Here is an 18,198-nt window from a genome sequence, read left to right on the forward strand (position 1 = left end):
TCATCAAATGAATGTATAATTTATTTTCAGATGTTTTGTTATAGCTTTTTATGTATGTTCTATCCTAACTTCCCCATCTGTTACACCCAAATAAGCACTTAAAACATTTTATACTGTACACATATATTGTCCAGTAATTTAAATACGCATTTACCAAATGATTAAAAACAACAAATATTTCTTCATTTTGATAGGTCCAAGCGAGGTCATGGACTTACATGTTTCAAGGAAGACAGATAATAGTATGGCTGTGAGCTGTAAGCCTCCTAAAGACTTTAATGGCCCCGAGACAGGGCAGTACCATTTGAAAGTCAGTATTGGAAATAACTCGGCTGAAAGAGAATTAAAACGACGAGACTGCACATTCTTGGTAGAAGGTCTTCAATATTCAACACAATATACATTTCAGGTAAGATTACAATTTCCATAATCATACATTACTGATATACATTATAGTGATTATTCTGCAGTATTTAAGTAATACTAACACCAGTGCTCACTCAAGCTTGAGAAGCTCTGATGTCTAATGGAATCACACTTTAAAAGTGTAAAAGTTTGACTCCAAACTTTTCATCTCTAGTACATAATACAGTTGTTTACAACACATATTCTGTTGGATCTTTTTTGACCTTTAACATGATTTACTTATAGCTAAATTATTGCTCCCGTGTCAAGAAGCACAACAGTTTATGCACAGTAGATTATTCCTTTGCCACATCTTTTATTCATCTGGGCTATTTACCTTTACTAATGTGACTTTTAAAAAATTTTTAATATTTTATTTTTATTTTTTATTTATTTTATTTTTGGCTGCATTGGGTCTTCTTTGCTGTGTGCGGGCTTTCTCTAGTTGTGGCGAGCGGGGGCTACTCTTTGCTGCGGTGCGCGGGCCTCTCATTGTGGTAGCTTCTCTTGCTGTGGAGAACGGGCTCTGGGCACGTGGGCTTCAGTAGTCGTGGCACACGGGCTCAGTAGTTGTGGATCTCAGGCTCTTGAGCACAGGCTCAGTAGTTGTGGCTCACAGGCCTAGTTGCTCCGCGGCATGTGGGATCTTCCCAGACCAGGGCTCGAACCCGTGTCCCCTGCACCGGCAGGCAGATTCTTAACCACTGCGCCACCAGGGAAGCCCACTAATGTGACTTTTTAAATTACAAACGTTTTTTACAGGTACATTGAGATTAGAAAATAGCAGAAATAAATGTAAGGAAGTAGCAGTGTACACAGAGAGTTAAAAAGCTCACCCATAAGCTCGCTGTCTACTGATCATATTTTGTGTGTATACTTCTAAAATGGGAAAACTCAGTCTTTTCCTCCTGCTGTAGGGAAAAACCTCAGTTCATTCCATCTCCTGTGTGTTTCTTCCCTATAAGAAACACAGGGAAGCATTTCCAAAGAAAACCGGACACCTGAAACACTTCACTTCTGACACTTCTGGTCACCAAATGTGTGAAGTTTTTTCCCCCACATCAAGCAAGTATCTGTGACACCAGCTGGGTGTCCATTCAATTTCGACACCATCTACCCAGAGGTAGCGTCAGATTCCACAGGTGAGGGGCTCAGTCCCACAAGATTGGTCCCACCCTACGTCAGAAGACAATGAGAAGTAGGAGGTCCCCACCACTTTGTAGCTCGATTTGGCTACAAATCAGGGGTTCCCATGACCCACTTCCTTGGGTTTGATTAATTTACTAAAGCAGCTCACAGGACTCAGGCAAACACTTACATCGTTTACCAGTTTATTAAAGGTTGTGAGAAAGGATATAGGCGAACAGCCAGATGAAGAGATACGTAGGGTGAGGTCTGGGAGGGTCCCAAGTGCAGGACCCTCTGTCCCCGTGGAGTTGGGAGTGTGTCACCCTCTTGGCGTGAGTGTGGTCTGCAGCCTGGAAGTTCTCTGACCCCAATACTTCTGGGATTTTATGGAGGCTTCATCACATAGGCATGATAAATCCTTCACTCCATTTTCAGCCCTTCTCCCTTCTCAGGAGAATGGGGGAGGGGAGGGCTGAAACTTCCGAGACTAATCATGGCTTGGTCTTTCCAGGGACCAGCCCTCGTGTGGGAGCCATCCAGGAACCCACCCAGAATCACCTCAGTAGAGTAAAAGACTGTCGCCCTGGAAGTTACAAGGTTTTCTGCAGCTCTGTGTCAGGAATCAGGGTCAAAGACCAAAGACAAAAATGTTCCTGGCGCTCTTATCGGTTAGGAGACACCAGGGTTTCGGGAGTTCTGTGCCAGGAACTAGAGCGAGAGACAGACGTAGATTTTCCATGATCTCACAAATTCCGTAATATGAGCACACCGTTTGATAAACTGCATGTTTCATAAGTCACTGTATCGCGAACGTTTTTCCATGTTAATAATCCGCTACTAGGTTTTCATGTTTGCAGAAGATTCTATCTTACGGCTTTATCACATTCTACTAACTATACCTGTTTTGACAACAGTCAGCAAACACTCTTCCAGGGAAATAACAACATCTTTGAATATGTCTTTTATCATTTCTGTCTGAATAAATTCCCGGAAATGAATGTATTGGGTCAAAAGCAATTTACATGTATTTTGAGATTTTTTATGATGCTTTTTCTTTTCCCTGTGGAAGTTACCAAATTGCCGTTCCCATGGCAGTGTGTGAAATAACTGCTCTGGAGAATCTCACCAACACTGCGCATCCCCTTTTCCTTTGATATTTACTGGGTGGAATACGGTATTGGCAACTCTTTTTGTTTTTATGGGTTTTCTTTACTTACTGTTGAGGAGAAATATCGTTTTTGTTATTCGTCTTGTAGTAACATCCTTCCTGCTCCTTTGTCTAGTTTTCTTTGGGAATGCTTCTCGGCTCTTAACAATATTAAACTCTTTGTCCTATGACTTGCAAATTTGTTTTCAGTGTATAGTTTGCCTTTTAATTTTCTTTATAGCACTTTAACTCATACACAATTTCGCCTTTTATTTTTATTCAGTCCAATCTCTCACTTTTATTTCTGGTTTAATGGGAATTTCCACAGTTGACTGTTTAACGCCATGTTGACAATCTGCTTCACATTCTTATCACTTAAAGTAGTGTTTAGGTATACATAAGCTTTCTTGTTTAGTTTTTGTTTTTAACCAGAAACGTAGGTTGGACTTTATCAAATGTTTTTTATGATACTATGTTGGGTCTGCCATGGTTGTGATGCTTTGGTGTGATTTGTGTATATGCTGAATTATAGTGATAGGTTTTCTAATGTTGAAGCAGTGTCACATTCCAAGAAAACAACCCTGCTCTCTCATTGTGTATTATTCCTTTAAAGTATTATTGAGCTCAACAGCTTAGTATTTTATTAAGCTTTTATGAATACACATTCATAAATGAGGTCATTTAATTAGTGGGTAAAGGCGACGCTGGCATAGGTGGGGACACACATCATTCTTTTCACATTTTTGTATGAAGGTTATGCTAACCTGATAAAACAGGTTGGAGGCATTTTCCTGTTCTTCTGTGTTTTATAACTTTAAATAATACAGGAATTATTCGTTCACCAAAAAATGTGTTTTAGTCCCTTTAACACAGAAGGATTCTTTGAGAATCATTTACCTTATCTTTCGATATTACTGTTCTTTTCAGGTATGTTACCCTTTTTGAGTGAGTGTGCCGCTTATATTTTCCCAAAGAAGAGTCGCAATAAAAGAAATACTTTGTTATTACCTATCATTGTACATTTCACTTCCCCTCCCTCAGTGCCCAGGAAGCTCCAGGCACACTGGTTTCCTTTTCTTTTCTCCAAACACTCAGGTTTTACTCTCTTTTAGGCACTTTACTCAACATTCCTCTCTTTCTAGAATTTTCTTCTCCCATTTGTCAATCATGATAAGCGATTCTGGAAAAATATAGGTAAACACCGTATTAAAATGCAATCTCCAAATTCAAATTAGGAGACAATTATTCAGTTATCCTTTCTCTTCCTCACTCTTCAAAAGGCTGCCTCTTGTTTTCTTCACTGCAGTTCCCATAACTTGTTTTTATGTTTATTTCAGAATCCACTGCTACATTTATACCTTCATGAGGGAGCAATCATTTTAGCTTTATTCATCATTGTGATCTCTGGTTAATAAATTAATACAGTTGTTTTCATAATTGTTAATGTATTACTTTCTTTTATTGTAGGTTTATTTTGATATTCTGCTAGTTTGGGCATTGAAAGTGATTTTTGACCATTTATTTCTTTCTCCTTTTCTTTTTTATTAACCAAAAAAAGAAAGTAAAGCTACGGATGGTTCTTTGGTAAAATTCTGACTCTATCCCATCTCTATATTACTTATTACTAATTTCTCAATGACTGACATAAAAGTTAATGAGTGGATTTTTAAAGTAGATTGTTCTTATTATTGATAATTTCTAAAGAGTATATAATTGTAATTTGGAAGAATTTTTCATTTATCTTTTTTTTTTTTAAAGAGACTTTTCTACATTTCTGGTTCCTGAATTTTTTTATTGCAATTAATTATTAGTTTAAAAGGGTAATTGGCCTTTACAATTTCTGCCCTTTGGAATCTACAGTATTTTTTACAGCTCAGTGTGTGATAAATATTTATGAATACTCTGTGAGTACTGAGGATATTATATACCCTCCATCGGGTAAAAGCTTAGATATATATTTTCCAGATTTATTATTAATCTCTTCTATTAGTACTATTCAGATCTGTTTTTGCTTCAGCTGTTTTTTTGCTGAAGATTCTTAATGCTTTCTTGCTCCATTCAGTTTCCCTTGTATATCTAAATTATTTTGCTTTATTGTGTTCAATATTTTGAACTACTTATGTCTATACTGTAGAGTTTACCCTGTATCATCAATCTTTATTGTTTTAACCCTTGTGAACTAAATATCACTTGAATATCAATACTGTGATTCTTACATTATATTGTTTCCACTTAGCCTTAAAAACCTTTTTGTACATTTTATGTATAACTCTTCTAAATAGTATACAGCAGAATTTCCGTTTTAAAGAAATGTGAAGATGTTAGTTAGCCTATTAATAGGGAATCAGCTTTAAATGATGAACATTTTGATGTGTTGGATTTTATTCCTTAATTTTCACTTATTCTTGCTGATTATAACTATTAGTATTATTATTATTGCTAAATGGGCTAAGATTTCTTTATATCTTTTTCACTGGTAAATATTTTCTTTAAAACATTTTGATAATAAAGTATTGACATAATCTTGAAGTTTCAACTTTAAATTAAAGTTAACCAGTATATTTTTTATGAAAATAAACAACAATGTATGACAAATATGTATGTGTTATATTGTGATTCATAAATTTACACTAGAAAACTATTTTCTCTTTTATTGCTGAAATTCAGGTCTATTATCACAATGGGAACTATTCTGGTCATCCAAAAATTGTTTCACAATCAACATCTTGTAAGTCATCTCTTAGCTATTTATTATATTTATATTAAATATATAGTAGCACTTAGCATTATTATTTTACATTCCTACTCATGTTTAATTATTAAATGTTTATATTATGTATTTTCCATAAACATTATATTTTAAGTTGGTGTGTGCAAACAGATGTACAGGTGAACACCAGATTAAAATAGAATATCTTAAATTCAAATTAAGAGATTAAATTATTAAAAGAGTTCATAAAATAATTCATAAAGGATTTATCTGCACAGACTAATATTATGATTATGCTTACGGCGTTTCTTCATGTTAGTAACAAGCATGTTTGTTTTGTGTATGTGTTAGAAATTGTCACCTTATTTTATTCTGTCCCTCAAGCATTTGCTTAGCAGAAGCAGGCGTTACATACAAATCTGTGCTGATTTACCCGACTGAGCTAGGATACACATTCCCTAATAACAGTATGGCTTTTTAATGTTTTGTCACTAATATTTTAAAATATTTTAATCAAAATAAAGGTCATTCTAGAAAAAAATCACTGAAATGAAGACAGCCGTGTGTCACCTTCCCCCACCCGTTGTTCTGCTCTCCAAAATGACCACTTTTCACCATTTTTGTTTTCAATTCTCCTTATAGTTTCCTCCATATATAAAAACGATATTGTCTGCTGCTCTTTCTAGAGTTTTAATATTGCTTATTGATCTGAGCCTGTGGAGGAGGAAGACTTAGCACACTGCTTTAAGTTTTCTCTACTTGTTAGCTTTGTAAACTCAATTCAATTCAATTCAAAGCTCCCGGTGCAGTGTTCCGAAGCACAGGCTGTTTCTGATGTCACCTTGCCACTTCTCCGTCTTTGTCAACTACCCGCACGTGCACAATCACTAATGCTTCATTTTCCCAAGTCTTTCCAAAGAGGGAAGATATAAAAACAGCTTATTTTCCAAACTGCTTTACTAAGTCCCATACAAAGTTTTAGTTCTTTCTGCTCAGATTTATAAAATAGAAGCTCCTAATGTGAAATGCCAAACAAATTCAGCCAAGTATCTTTGACTTTATTTCCATATACTTTTCTTTTATAAGCCCTTACCATAACAACAGCTTCATTGAGTTTTTCTGATTATGTAAATAATTTATAGTGGCAGCATTTATTCTTGGGGTCATAGACTCCACTGGACATTTCATACTCCTATCTTAATAAGCCAGGCCTGGCACCATTTCCCTCAGAGAAACACAGAGTGGGAAACACAGCCGGCAAAGGGGTCTGGCCAAGAACATCCTGGTAGCATTGCCCACTGTAGTCCGGGGACTATGAACTCTTTGACCCTCTAGAGGCAACTGAGCTATAAGACTGAGGCCATATGTGTGGGAGCGACCCCGGCTTAGAAGCCCCATGTTTCTCTTATAATAGTTCCACAGGCATAGCTACCAGATGTGCCAACAGGGATGCGCCCAGTAACCAGATGTGCCAGGGGTTAGTGCATTCAGGGAAATCAAGGCCAGGGCTTCCCACCAGGACACCATCATTCATACATAACCCTCTTGTCCAGATGCCCTTTGGAAATCAGGGATTGTGTTTACATTAGCAGTGTTGCCTGGTAACACAGCTACTATTCCATCTTTATCAGATTTCCACTTCAGTGGAGCTAGAGGGTTCTCCCATGCTCCTTTTTCCCCATAAAGCAGAAAAAGTATTAACTCTTTGCTAACAATAGCATTTTCATAAGAGATAAATAATGTCGTCACACTTTAATACTGACATCTACTCCAGGGGAGGTCTTGGGTTTCGAATTGCAAAAGCACAGCTGCTAGAAATGTATTACTGAGTTTCTCTGGTATCACATTCCATCATCTGCATTTTGACAACATTTCCACTTGAACTCCTGGGGTCGTTTTCTTCTGGAACTCTCTGAGGGTACCATCATAAAACTTTCCTTTATCAGTTTCCCATTTTAGAATTGCTGTATTTGAATCTCATGTATTTTTTTTAAAATTTTACTGGTTTATATCATCTAGTGTAAGAAGAAAATATTTTAATTTTTGCAGGCATGAAAATATCTGTATTCTATTCTAACACAATCAATATTTTGCTCTGGCATAGATTCTAAGTTTAAAACTCTAGAATTTAAAGTATTCCAGTTTTGTTCCCCTGCCTCCAGTATTACTTTCTCATGCCATCCTGCTTCTCACTCTTTTCATATGTTCCCTCATTTTATTTTCTCTCTAGAACTTTTAGGCTTTCCTCTTTATTCTTGGTCTTACATGGGTCTTTTCCACTTATTTTCCTGGATGCTATTGGCCTTCGTGACCTGGAGACTTGTATCTCTGGGAAGTTTTCTTTGTTCCACTTTCTTTCTGCAGTCTCTTTGGAGCTCGTCTTAGTCACATTTTGGAATCATTCGTTGATGTATTATTTTGGCATCTGCCTTTTGTGTTAAGGGTTTCCTTGAGAGTTCCGTTCTCATGGACAGCCTGGTCATAGTTACAGTGACACAGGGGAGAAGGTAATTAGAAGTTCTGTGGTCCTTAAGGGGCCGTATTGACTGAGGAGATTCTCTGTGCTGTTACCGATTTATTTTCTCCGGCATCATTCATAATCTCCAGAAATGAGTCCACAACTAGTCCTTGTCGTAGGGTGGAGGGTGTGGGATGGTCCCTCAGGGGAGGGCACGGGGCCAGTGTCCAGCCATTCCACGTGCAGACACTTGCTTTTCCCGCTTCACTTCTGTGCTGGGCCTCCTCCCTGCTCTACCCGGAGCCTGATTTTACCTCTAGACTCTTACCTCTTCCATTCAGTTTTTCCAAAGAGTAACCTTGTGTCTCCTCCCCGGTGTGTCTTTCAAGAGATCCCTGGTTTTTCTGTAAATAGACACTCGATTGTGCCATTTTGGTCTTTTGATTGGTTTCCATGTCCATGGCGCCTGGGAGCTTGAGGCCCAGGTGTTCTCGGGAAGGTGTGTGTCCCTTGTCACCACGTGCTTCTCTGGTTGTGACTTCCTTTCCTTTGTTTCCTACCTTCCAAAACTTGTCGAATCTCTCAACCTCTGGCTCCCTGTCTCCCATCCTGTCTGCCATCATGGATCTTCGCCTCGGTCAGTGTTACAGGGGCTCCTAGAGAGAAGTGAGAAGAGCAAGTCTTAGGCCACGAGACGTATCTGAAGCCTTGGTTGTTCTATTATTAATACGTTTATGGAGGCACATCTGATGCTACATCATGTTTCTATAGAACCAACAACCCTAATTAATTGCTGTGGATTGCAATGCTCACTCAACACCATTTGGTGCATTTTTTTGCAAAATGTCTAGTATGTGCTGCTGGCCTTCTCTTTCCCACTCGATAGATAGACGTACATATAGACATAAATATAGGTATAGATATAGACACACACATGGCACATATATAGGCATCCTCACAACACCTTTCTGAAGAAGATCAAATCATTCCCATTTTATAGATGAGAAAATTTAAACTCGGATAATTTAATCAGTTTGCCCCATGTTAAGAGTCAAAGAAATGCCAGAGCCAGGATGCAGACTCAGCTCTGACATCTGACAATCTCCATCTGAAATTAATTTTCTATGTTCCTGTTTTTATGAATTTCCAGTTAGAGACATCTGGAGCATGAGACACGCTGTTTGGGCAGCCGTTGGCCTGGCTGAGTCACTCCATCTTTCTGGTTGTAGGAGAAATGTCTCATGCTCAGGAAGTCTTCCATGGACCATATAGAAAATAGGTTCCCCTTACTTTCTTACCACTCTATTTTTTTCCTTTAAATATAAGGAAAATATATAATTATTTTATTTACCTGTCTAGCCTTTGTTTTCCCCCAAAGATAGGGAAAATTCCCTCAGAACTGGTACCTTTTTATGCCCTATTTTCTGTCATATCCCTAGAGACCGTCACAGTTTTAGGACACATAGCATTTGCTCAGTCAGTATGGGATGAAGACGGGTACCAATCGATTAAGGCAACGATGGATGCTATAACAGATAAACCAATCAATTAAGGCAACGATGGATGCTATAACAGATAAACCAATCAATTAAGGCAACGATGGGTGCTATAACAGATAAACCAATCAATTAAGGCAACGGTGGATGCTATAACAGATAAACCAATCAATTAAGGCAACAATAGATGCTATAACAGATAAACCCCTAAATCCCAGTGAAGTAACAGAACAGACATTTATTTCTTACTCCACACCAATTGGGGATGTTTGTGGGCAGGTAGAGGGTGGGATTCTGCTCCACACACTCATTGGAAACTCCAGGCTGACACAGGGGCTGACCTCTGCCACACGTGGCTTCTGAATTTGTGATGACACCCACCAGCCAGCCAGCAGTTTGGAGAAGAGAGGAGGTGAAGGGTCTCTCCAGAGGGGGTAAGCACCAGACCCAGAAGAGGCTTATATGCCTTCTACCCTTATCTCAGTTACCTGGACACACTTAACAGCAAGGAAAGCTGGTCCAGAAGGAAGAGAAAAGAGGTGTGCTTAAGAGGCAGCCAGTGTCAGCCATGGGCAGGAAGGAAGGAAGCCAGGGAGGGGAGGAGGTGGTTGCTTCAGCCACACTAAACTATACGGACTGTCTCCAGGCAAAATCACAGGGAGGTAATGCTTTGTATTAGTTTTCTCTTGCTGTCCAACAAATTACTGCACGCTCAGTGGCTTTACACCACACCCGTTCATTAGCTCACAATTCCGTAGGTCAGAATTCCGGCTCCATGTGACCAGGTCTTCCGCTCAAAGCTGAAATCTAGATGTTGGCCAGAATGAGTTTTTATCTGGAGAATATGCAGAAAAACGCTTCCGAGGTCATTCCAGGTTGACGGAGTCCTGTTTCTTGCTGTTGTGGGACCGATGACCCGATTTCCTTGGGGGCTGCAGGCCAGGGCTTGCACTCAGCTCCCAGAGGCCCCTCACGTTCTTTCCACCTGGCTTCCTCCATCTTCAGGCCAGAGCAGTGTGTGGGATCCTGGCGCTTCAGATCTCTGACTTCTGCTTTTAAAGAACTCATGATTAGTTTGGGCTCACCCAGAACAATTTCCATATCTTCCAGTCGCAACGGACTCGAAGCTTGAATTCTCTCTGCACAATTGCTTTGCAGCAGTACCTAGATTAGTATTTTCTGAGATAACGAGGACCTGGAAATCTTGGGCACCATATCTTGGAATTCTGCTCACCATATAGTTCCTTCAAAACACCCAGTCTTCTCAGCCTACCCGTGCCTAAAACGTACCATTTCTGTATTGCCTTAGAAACATGATTGAAGAGGGTTGAATTTGTTTCCTCATTGAAAATAGTAAGAGCACTAAGGCTCTCCCTATCTTCGTGAACCATAGCCATGGTAGTGAACCCCGATGGACTGCCCCTTGGGTCCTCCACTCACTCTGTGCACAATGTCAATTCATAATCCATCATTATGGATTAACTATGAATCCATAATCCATAACCACTCTCTTGCAATTACTCTTGAATCCCTTGATCCTGTCAACCAAAACCCCTGATGTAACAGTTTTCTTCTTTCTCTCCTGCGTCCTGATTTCCCCTCTGTGCTGGATGGGTCTCATCAAGATGCAGTTGTTAAAAACCAACAAAAAACAGCAACAATCACAATATTTCTTTTGACCCTATTTCCTCTTCGGCTGCCACCCTATTTCTCTACCCCCCGCGCCTCCCAACAGTAAAGCTCATTTCATCCTATTTCGCTGGTGAGTCCCTTTGCAGTTTCCATCTTTCTCCTCCAACCTTTGAATACTGGAGTGTCTCAGGACTCAGTCTTGGGATTTCTTTCCTCTCTATCCAATTTTAATTTCCTGGTGAATTAGTCAATCTCATAGCTTGAAGTAACAGCTCTGTGTTGAAGACTCTCAAATTAATGTCCAGTCCCAGCCGCTTTCTCGCGAGATTTATGGTAGGAGAGTCTCAGATCTGCATATCCAGTTTCCTACTTGGCGCCTCCACTTGGGCATCTAATTGTTCTTTCAGACTCTCAAATGCAAAACTGAGCTTCTGTTCCCCTCAGAAGGCTGCTCCGCCCACAGCCTTCCTGATCTCCGTTCACTGTAGCACTGGATGACTACTTCCCCTAACTCCAGAGCCATCAACCTCATCTGAACCACTGTCATATTTTGCCTGGGTTATGGCATTTTCAACAAGGGGTCGTAAGGATCTGTATAATGCACATGTCAGAGTTTATTACTCCTCTACTCAAAATCCTGCAAGTGCTACACATTTAGCTCCAAAACCCGTGTAACTAGGAATTCCCTGGTGGTCCAGTGGTGAAGACTCTGTGCTATCACTGCTGCGGGCCTGGGTTCGAACCCTGGTTGGGGAACTAAGATCCTACAAGATACGCAGTGAAGCAAAAAACCAAACCAAAACAAAACAAAAAACAACAACAAAAGACCAATGTAACCTTAAAATGATTTACAAGGCCCTCCAACCTGACCCTCGCCCTCCGCCGACTCCTGGCCATATTCTCAAATGGCATCTCCTGTTGCCCATCCCTCTCTCCCTCCACTTCAGCCTCTCCGGATTCTGGATTCTTGCTGCTCCTTGGACACGGAGCATGTTACTGTCTCCAGGCTCTCTCACCTGTGCCTAGAACAAGCATCCGCCAGTACCTCCTTAGCTAACTCCTTACCTTCCCAGTCTTTACCATCTTCCAACTTACTTTACCATTCACTTACTTATTGTGTATATTCTTAACTGTCTGTCTTACATCCCAGAACATCAGTCCCATGAGGACAGGGGTCTTTGTCTGTTTTGTTCTCTGAGACATCTTAAGTACCTAAATCAGTGTTTGACACACACTAAAGACTCAAAATACTTTGTGTGAATTGTGAATAATTAGTACTGACTATGCTCCAGGCTTGATGCTAAATGTTTACAGTGACTCAAACTTGTTTAGCCTCATTTTAGGAATTAGGGATGGAGACACAAAGATAATAAGGATTTGGGCCAATGTCCCAACTAGGAAGTGGTGGAGCTAAGTCTGGCTCCCTAATGCCTCTGTGGTACTTTACTGTACTTTCACTGTAGACGAACAGTATGACCTACTTATTCAGGGCAAAGGGTATTTCCAATACACTCTCTTTTCTCTGCCCTTCCTCCAAGAAAGGGTGTGATTTCACATTAAACCTTAGTGAAAATACATGTCAAGGTAAGTCTAATCCCAACTGTAGAATTAAATAATTTTGTCCCTTGGTTAACTGATTGTATACCTCAATGAGCAGGTTTATCTCTGTGGGGCAGAGACCTTTCGGATCCCCGTAAGAGGCTACCTACTTCTGCATGTAAAGTTAAACTATAGGAGGTTCTCTCTGAGAATTGTAACTAGATTACCTCTTCGATCCCTTCAAGATGGAGCGACTGAAAGAAAGAGAATTAAATCTAAATGATAGTATCTCATAAAAGGACATTATTTGATAGGAAGGAAGAGAATTGCTCCTCTATGCTCTATCGCTCTTAAAATATGAAATGTTTTATTGGTTCTGAACAATATAGGCAAAATTTACAAAATCAGGAATGTATTGTCTTCGATCTCATTCTAAAAATTGTATTTTTTGAAAACTTCAAAAGAAATGAAAATGTTAAAATGTAAGGTGATTTTTTCAAAGAATCCAGCAAAATATTTGACATAATCAGCTCTCTTTATGTGTTCTTTTTCATTTCTAGATAATTCTAATGCACTGATCATATTTCTGGTATTTCTGATTATTGTGACATCAATAGCCCTGCTTATTGTTCTCTATAAAATCTATGATCTGCAAAAGAAAAGATCCAGGTAAGAGTTGATTTTAAGATGAAAAAATAATAATAGTAGTAATAATGATGAAAACCCATCTATGAGGCCAGTTTGGAACCAATTAAGTGAAAAATGTGAATTCAGAGATGACAGCACGAAGTCCAGGATATCACTGACCTTTTGATGAAAGACTTTCACATGGTCTTATTGTTTTATATTAAATATTAATATTTTCTACATTCACTAATAATTGGACGCATTTCTTTTAATAATAACCAATGAAAAGAATGTGTCTTTTCTTTTAGTACAAAGTGGTCAGAGAGATCTAGAAATGACAAAGGAGAGAAGTATCTAGGGAAGGATATGCATTCCTCTGTCCAGGAACAACTACATTTTATGAAAACCAAGAGGTTCCAAATAAAATAATGTGGTCAGTTATCCGAGTTTGACTGACCACCCGTGATTGGTTTCTTCCTCCCCACTTTTTCTCCCCCCCATCATCCCCTCCCATCCCCTGCCCTTTTCCTTTTTGTCTTCCCCACCTCCACTCCCTCCTTCCTTCAAGACATTCATTAAACATAAATTTATTGCCAACTGAATTCTATGTTTCTTAAGAGTATGCAAACTTACATTTCTTATTTTCACAGCAATTTAGATGAACAGCAGGAACTTGTTGAAAGGGGTAAGTATGCACATTTTTTACTGGTGATTATCCCCTTCCCATTTGAATCTACTCATTTGAAATAAGAATTCAATATTTAAAAAAAATCTAACCTGGACTTCCTCTGTGGATACAATGATGAAACTTAAGTTATATATTTATTCAACCAGCAAGGATCTATGCATTTCCCAGAGTATGCCAAATATTGTGCCAGCACTGAAAATACATCAGTGACAGGCCACAGACTCTGCTTTTAAAGGTTTAGAATCAACAGAGGAAGAGAGACATGTGGACAAATATGACAGATTTGATAGATACCATCGTTGTGGACTGTGTGTGGTTCTATAGAAAGATGGAAGATGGAAAACTGCTTGTGGAGAAGGCAGGAATCTGGGTCTTCTAAGACTGTGGGGAAACATTAGACCAACAAATGAGGAAGGAGCAGGTGGAAAGCCACACAAATGAGGAGTGCAAGTGTATTCACGTCCCTGCAAGGGTGGGACACTGGCTGTCCCCACTAAAGGCACACTGATGGACGTGACAAAAGATTGCAATTTGACTTAGGAAATGAAAACATATTCCACTGTTTCTCTCTTTTTAAAAACTTTTACAATACTTCTTTCATTTCTCTTTAAAAATGTGATTTTTGATCCATTTAAAGGGCAGGAGATAAAGAAGTTGAAAACATATTTATAATATAGGAAATGGTTTGTTTTTTTCATACTCAAGACAGGAAACATTTCAGAACTCCTCTATGCGGTTTTAATTTGTCTCGGAAGGGTTTCCCTCTGCCAGGGCAGGTCCCAAATCCATAAGCAGAAGCTTTTGGGCAGGTTCCTTGGAGCTCCCCAATAGGCTTTATTTTCCATTGCAGAGTCTTCCTGCCACTGTATTTTATATTCCGCTTGTTTGTTAATCTTCCTCCCTTGTCTAGAATGTGGGCTCTGGGACGGCAGAGAGGCTTTACTTTCCCATTTAGTGCTTTATCCCCAGTACCTGGGTGGGCATGTGGATTCAATACGTGTCAATGAATAAATTAAAGTGGAAGATAAAGTGTCCCAAGGGTTAGTTTTTATAGGTGGGCTGAGGGATGGATGAAGATCACAAGAGTGACAGGCACCTAAGACAGGAGGCGGACCATTGCCAGGGGTCAAGGAGCATTTATCTCAAAGTTGACACTGATTGCTCCTTGGAGTGGTCAGAACTTACCCAAACTCCATAAAACCCCAAAGGTGGCCCTAGGTCAGAATGAATGCCGGAAATCTCCAACCACCCAAAGAAGCAACCGTACATGGACGGTTTGATTGTTATGTTTGGATAGAAAATTTCCACGGACAAAAAGATAAATGTACAACCCTAATGGACATCTTCTTTCTTCATCTAATAAATAGGGGAAATTAACATGAATACTGAAAAAATACTGTCAGATATACCTGGGATAGTAGGAGTTGTTTCAGTATTCATATACACTTACAGCTATTTACATTAGTATGTATTTTGTTCTTTAGTAAGTTATTTCACAAGCCTAGCATATAAAGAGTTTCTCTCTGGTGGCATAAAATATTAATGCAATCTGTTCACAGTCAACTGTAGAGATTATCACATTAAGATGAGTCCTGGGTATAGAGTATTCATCATATTCTCTTATTTATATGTTTACAGTATTTCACAAGTTAAAGTAGATACAATAAAAAGAAAAAATTACAATATAGATGAGTATTGTAATTGTCATAAAATGCTTTAAATCCAACAAAAAATGTAGATATCCTCACAGTGGCAATATTTGGTCTGGAATCTGTTCGTAGATAGAAAATGAGGAAGGACATTCTATCTAGAGAGAACAGTGTGTGCAGAAACATGAGGACAAGAAAGTGTGTGATGCACTTGGAGAACATTCACGCCTAAGATGTAAAGCAAGTGTAGGAAACAGTGTGGTTGAGATGGGTCAAGAGAGATGATAAAAAGGCATCATATATCACATTAGACATTGAAACTTTAGCCTTTAGGCTATGGGGCACAAACAATAGTGTGAGATTTTTTTTTCAACAAGCAGAGCTGCATGCTTGTATTTATATTTCAGGATGAATTTGTGGCAGTTTAAAAGATAAATCAGGGTGGGGACAGGCTGGAGTCAGGGAGAGGAGTCGGGAAGATGTCCTTACGTGGATGAGGAGGAGTCCTGAGCGTGACCACAGGCAGAAAGGATGGAAAGTATGCGGTGACCTGTTGGATACGGGGACAGAGGGAGAAATCGTGGGTCACCTGAAAGTTTCCATCTTGAATGACTTTGTGAATGGTGGTCCTGTTTGCCAAGATTTGAGATGCTAGAATAAAGGGAAAATTACTTTGAATATCTTGACTTTGAGGTCCCTATGGAATAACTGGATGGAAAATGTGAGAATAAGAGGGAAAGATTAATACAAAGTCCAGAAGGGGGCTGGAGCCCAAGATTTAGACGTCATAGGTTTACAGGTGAATCTTTATTATGTGTGAGTGAGAATTTCCAGGTGGAATGTGTGTGAGAAGGAAAGACGCTAAGGACTGAATCCAAGGTATATATTTAACGAAATTTGCATGAACAAGGGAAAGAGAGACATTAACACTAGTCGTGAATCTTTACTACGTTTAAAGATGATGAGAGGCAACTGATGAATGTGGAGCCCATCCATGCAGATGTTTTGTTGGAAACTTACAAGAGGAAGATCGCTGATGAAGGGAGGCTCTTCCTGGCTGAATTCCAGGTGTGTGCTCTTCTCGATACGTGATGAGAAAGTTTACTCTGTTATCAACGTAATTCACCTTAAATGTCTTGTATAACCATTTGCCTTGATAGTTTATCCCACGTAATAGTGCAACGGAGTCAAAGCAGCTATTTATTAGCAGATATTTGCAGACCAGAAGAGTGACTCATTGTCATAAAACTAGTCAACATTTCAAGATAATGCTGCCTCATTGTATGAATACTAGTTATGAAGCTGTATCTCGAAACGCGTTTGGCTGATTTTGTCCTTATGCTCTAGGTAATCATCCAAGTGTGTTTTTCAGTGAATTTTAAAGTGGCAGAGCAATAACTGCTAAGTTTGCTCTCCCTCATGGGATTTATTCTCCAAGTAGCCTATCATTCATTTTTCTTAAAGAGTGTTTTTTGCATAATTCCTAATAATGTTCATTTCAATTACCATATGCAACTTGTTCATTGGTGTAAAGGAAATACGTTCCAGGAGGTGTCATTTGCTCAAAAGGATAAGCGGCAAGGGGAAATGGTTTTTCTTGAATCTGCTGTGACCCAAAGGATCTTTGTGCCTTTCAGAGCATTCCGAGGGTATTCGGCAAGTTTTCTATCAAGGATGCTCGAAAACCCTTTAACCAGAATAAAAACCGCTACGTTGACATCCTTCCTTGTAAGTGCTCATCGAGAACTGGATTTCCATACATTTAGGCTACTTGATTATTCATGATTTCACTTATTTAATAGTTCTTTTCTTTGAACAGATGATTATAACCGTGTTGAACTCTCTGACATAAACGGAGATGCAGGGTCCAACTATATCAATGCCAGCTATATTGATGTGAGTAAAAAATGCATAACAGCCAGATGGTTTTATATCTTCATCATTTTGTCACTGACCATTTTCATTTTTCTGGTATCTATGCATTCTGTTCAACTCCTTCTTTGTCATGGCAAATTTTTATTTGTTTAAAATTTTATTGGAGTATAGTTGATTTACACTGTTGTGTTAGTTTCAGGTGTACAGCAAAGTGAATCAGTTACACACGTACATATATCCTCTCATGGAAAATTTTTAGAAATATTATTTGAAATGATTTGAAGGAAGCTCATAAATGCCATTGATATAAACAACAAAATCACTAATATTTGCAAGAATAGTTATTTATTATTTGTTATTGGTGCTAGGTAATATAGGATTTTTCTTTCCAAACAGAATGATAACTAAGAATTAAAATACTCTTGTACCTGTTATACGCTGGATATTATCTATGTGTGTATTTCTCATAAGAGCCCCGTCTTTGCCCCTCACCATAGAGATGAGGACTGGGAGGCCCTGGTTAATTTGTTACTTTTGCCCTTTTTCTTTTTTATTTATTTATTAATTTTTGTTTTTAGTAAATTTATTTATTTATTATTTTTGGCTGTGTTGGGTCTTCGTTGCTGCACACGGGCTTTCTCTAGTTGCGGCGAGCGGGGGCTACTCTTCGTTGTGTTGCTCGGGCTTCTCATTGCAGTGGCTTCTCCTGCTGCGGAGCACGGGCTCTAGGCTCGTGGGCTTCAGTAGTTGTGGCTCACGGGCTCAGTAGTTGTGGCTCATAGGTTCTAGAGCACAGGCTCAGTAGTTGTGGTGCACGGGCTTATTTGCTCTGCAGCATGTGGGA

At 39.2% G+C, this 18,198-nt stretch overlaps 1 protein-coding gene across 1 annotated transcript in view; it reads left to right on the forward strand.

The window, feature by feature from the left end:
- Window positions 1–18,198, forward strand: part of PTPRC (protein tyrosine phosphatase receptor type C) — a 123,390-nt gene that overhangs the window by 83,725 nt on the left and 21,467 nt on the right. Inside the window, exons 12-18 of the mRNA XM_059906094.1 lie at window positions 195–409; window positions 5,348–5,408; window positions 13,076–13,184; window positions 13,793–13,827; window positions 16,438–16,547; window positions 17,117–17,207; window positions 17,299–17,375. Coding sequence (XP_059762077.1) covers window positions 195–409; window positions 5,348–5,408; window positions 13,076–13,184; window positions 13,793–13,827; window positions 16,438–16,547; window positions 17,117–17,207; window positions 17,299–17,375 — 698 coding nt within the window. The remainder of the gene's footprint in view (window positions 1–194; window positions 410–5,347; window positions 5,409–13,075; window positions 13,185–13,792; window positions 13,828–16,437; window positions 16,548–17,116; window positions 17,208–17,298; window positions 17,376–18,198) is intronic.

The sequence above is a fragment of the Balaenoptera ricei genome, chromosome 1 (assembly GCF_028023285.1).
Source record: "Balaenoptera ricei isolate mBalRic1 chromosome 1, mBalRic1.hap2, whole genome shotgun sequence".
Lineage (NCBI taxonomy): Eukaryota > Metazoa > Chordata > Mammalia > Artiodactyla > Balaenopteridae > Balaenoptera > Balaenoptera ricei.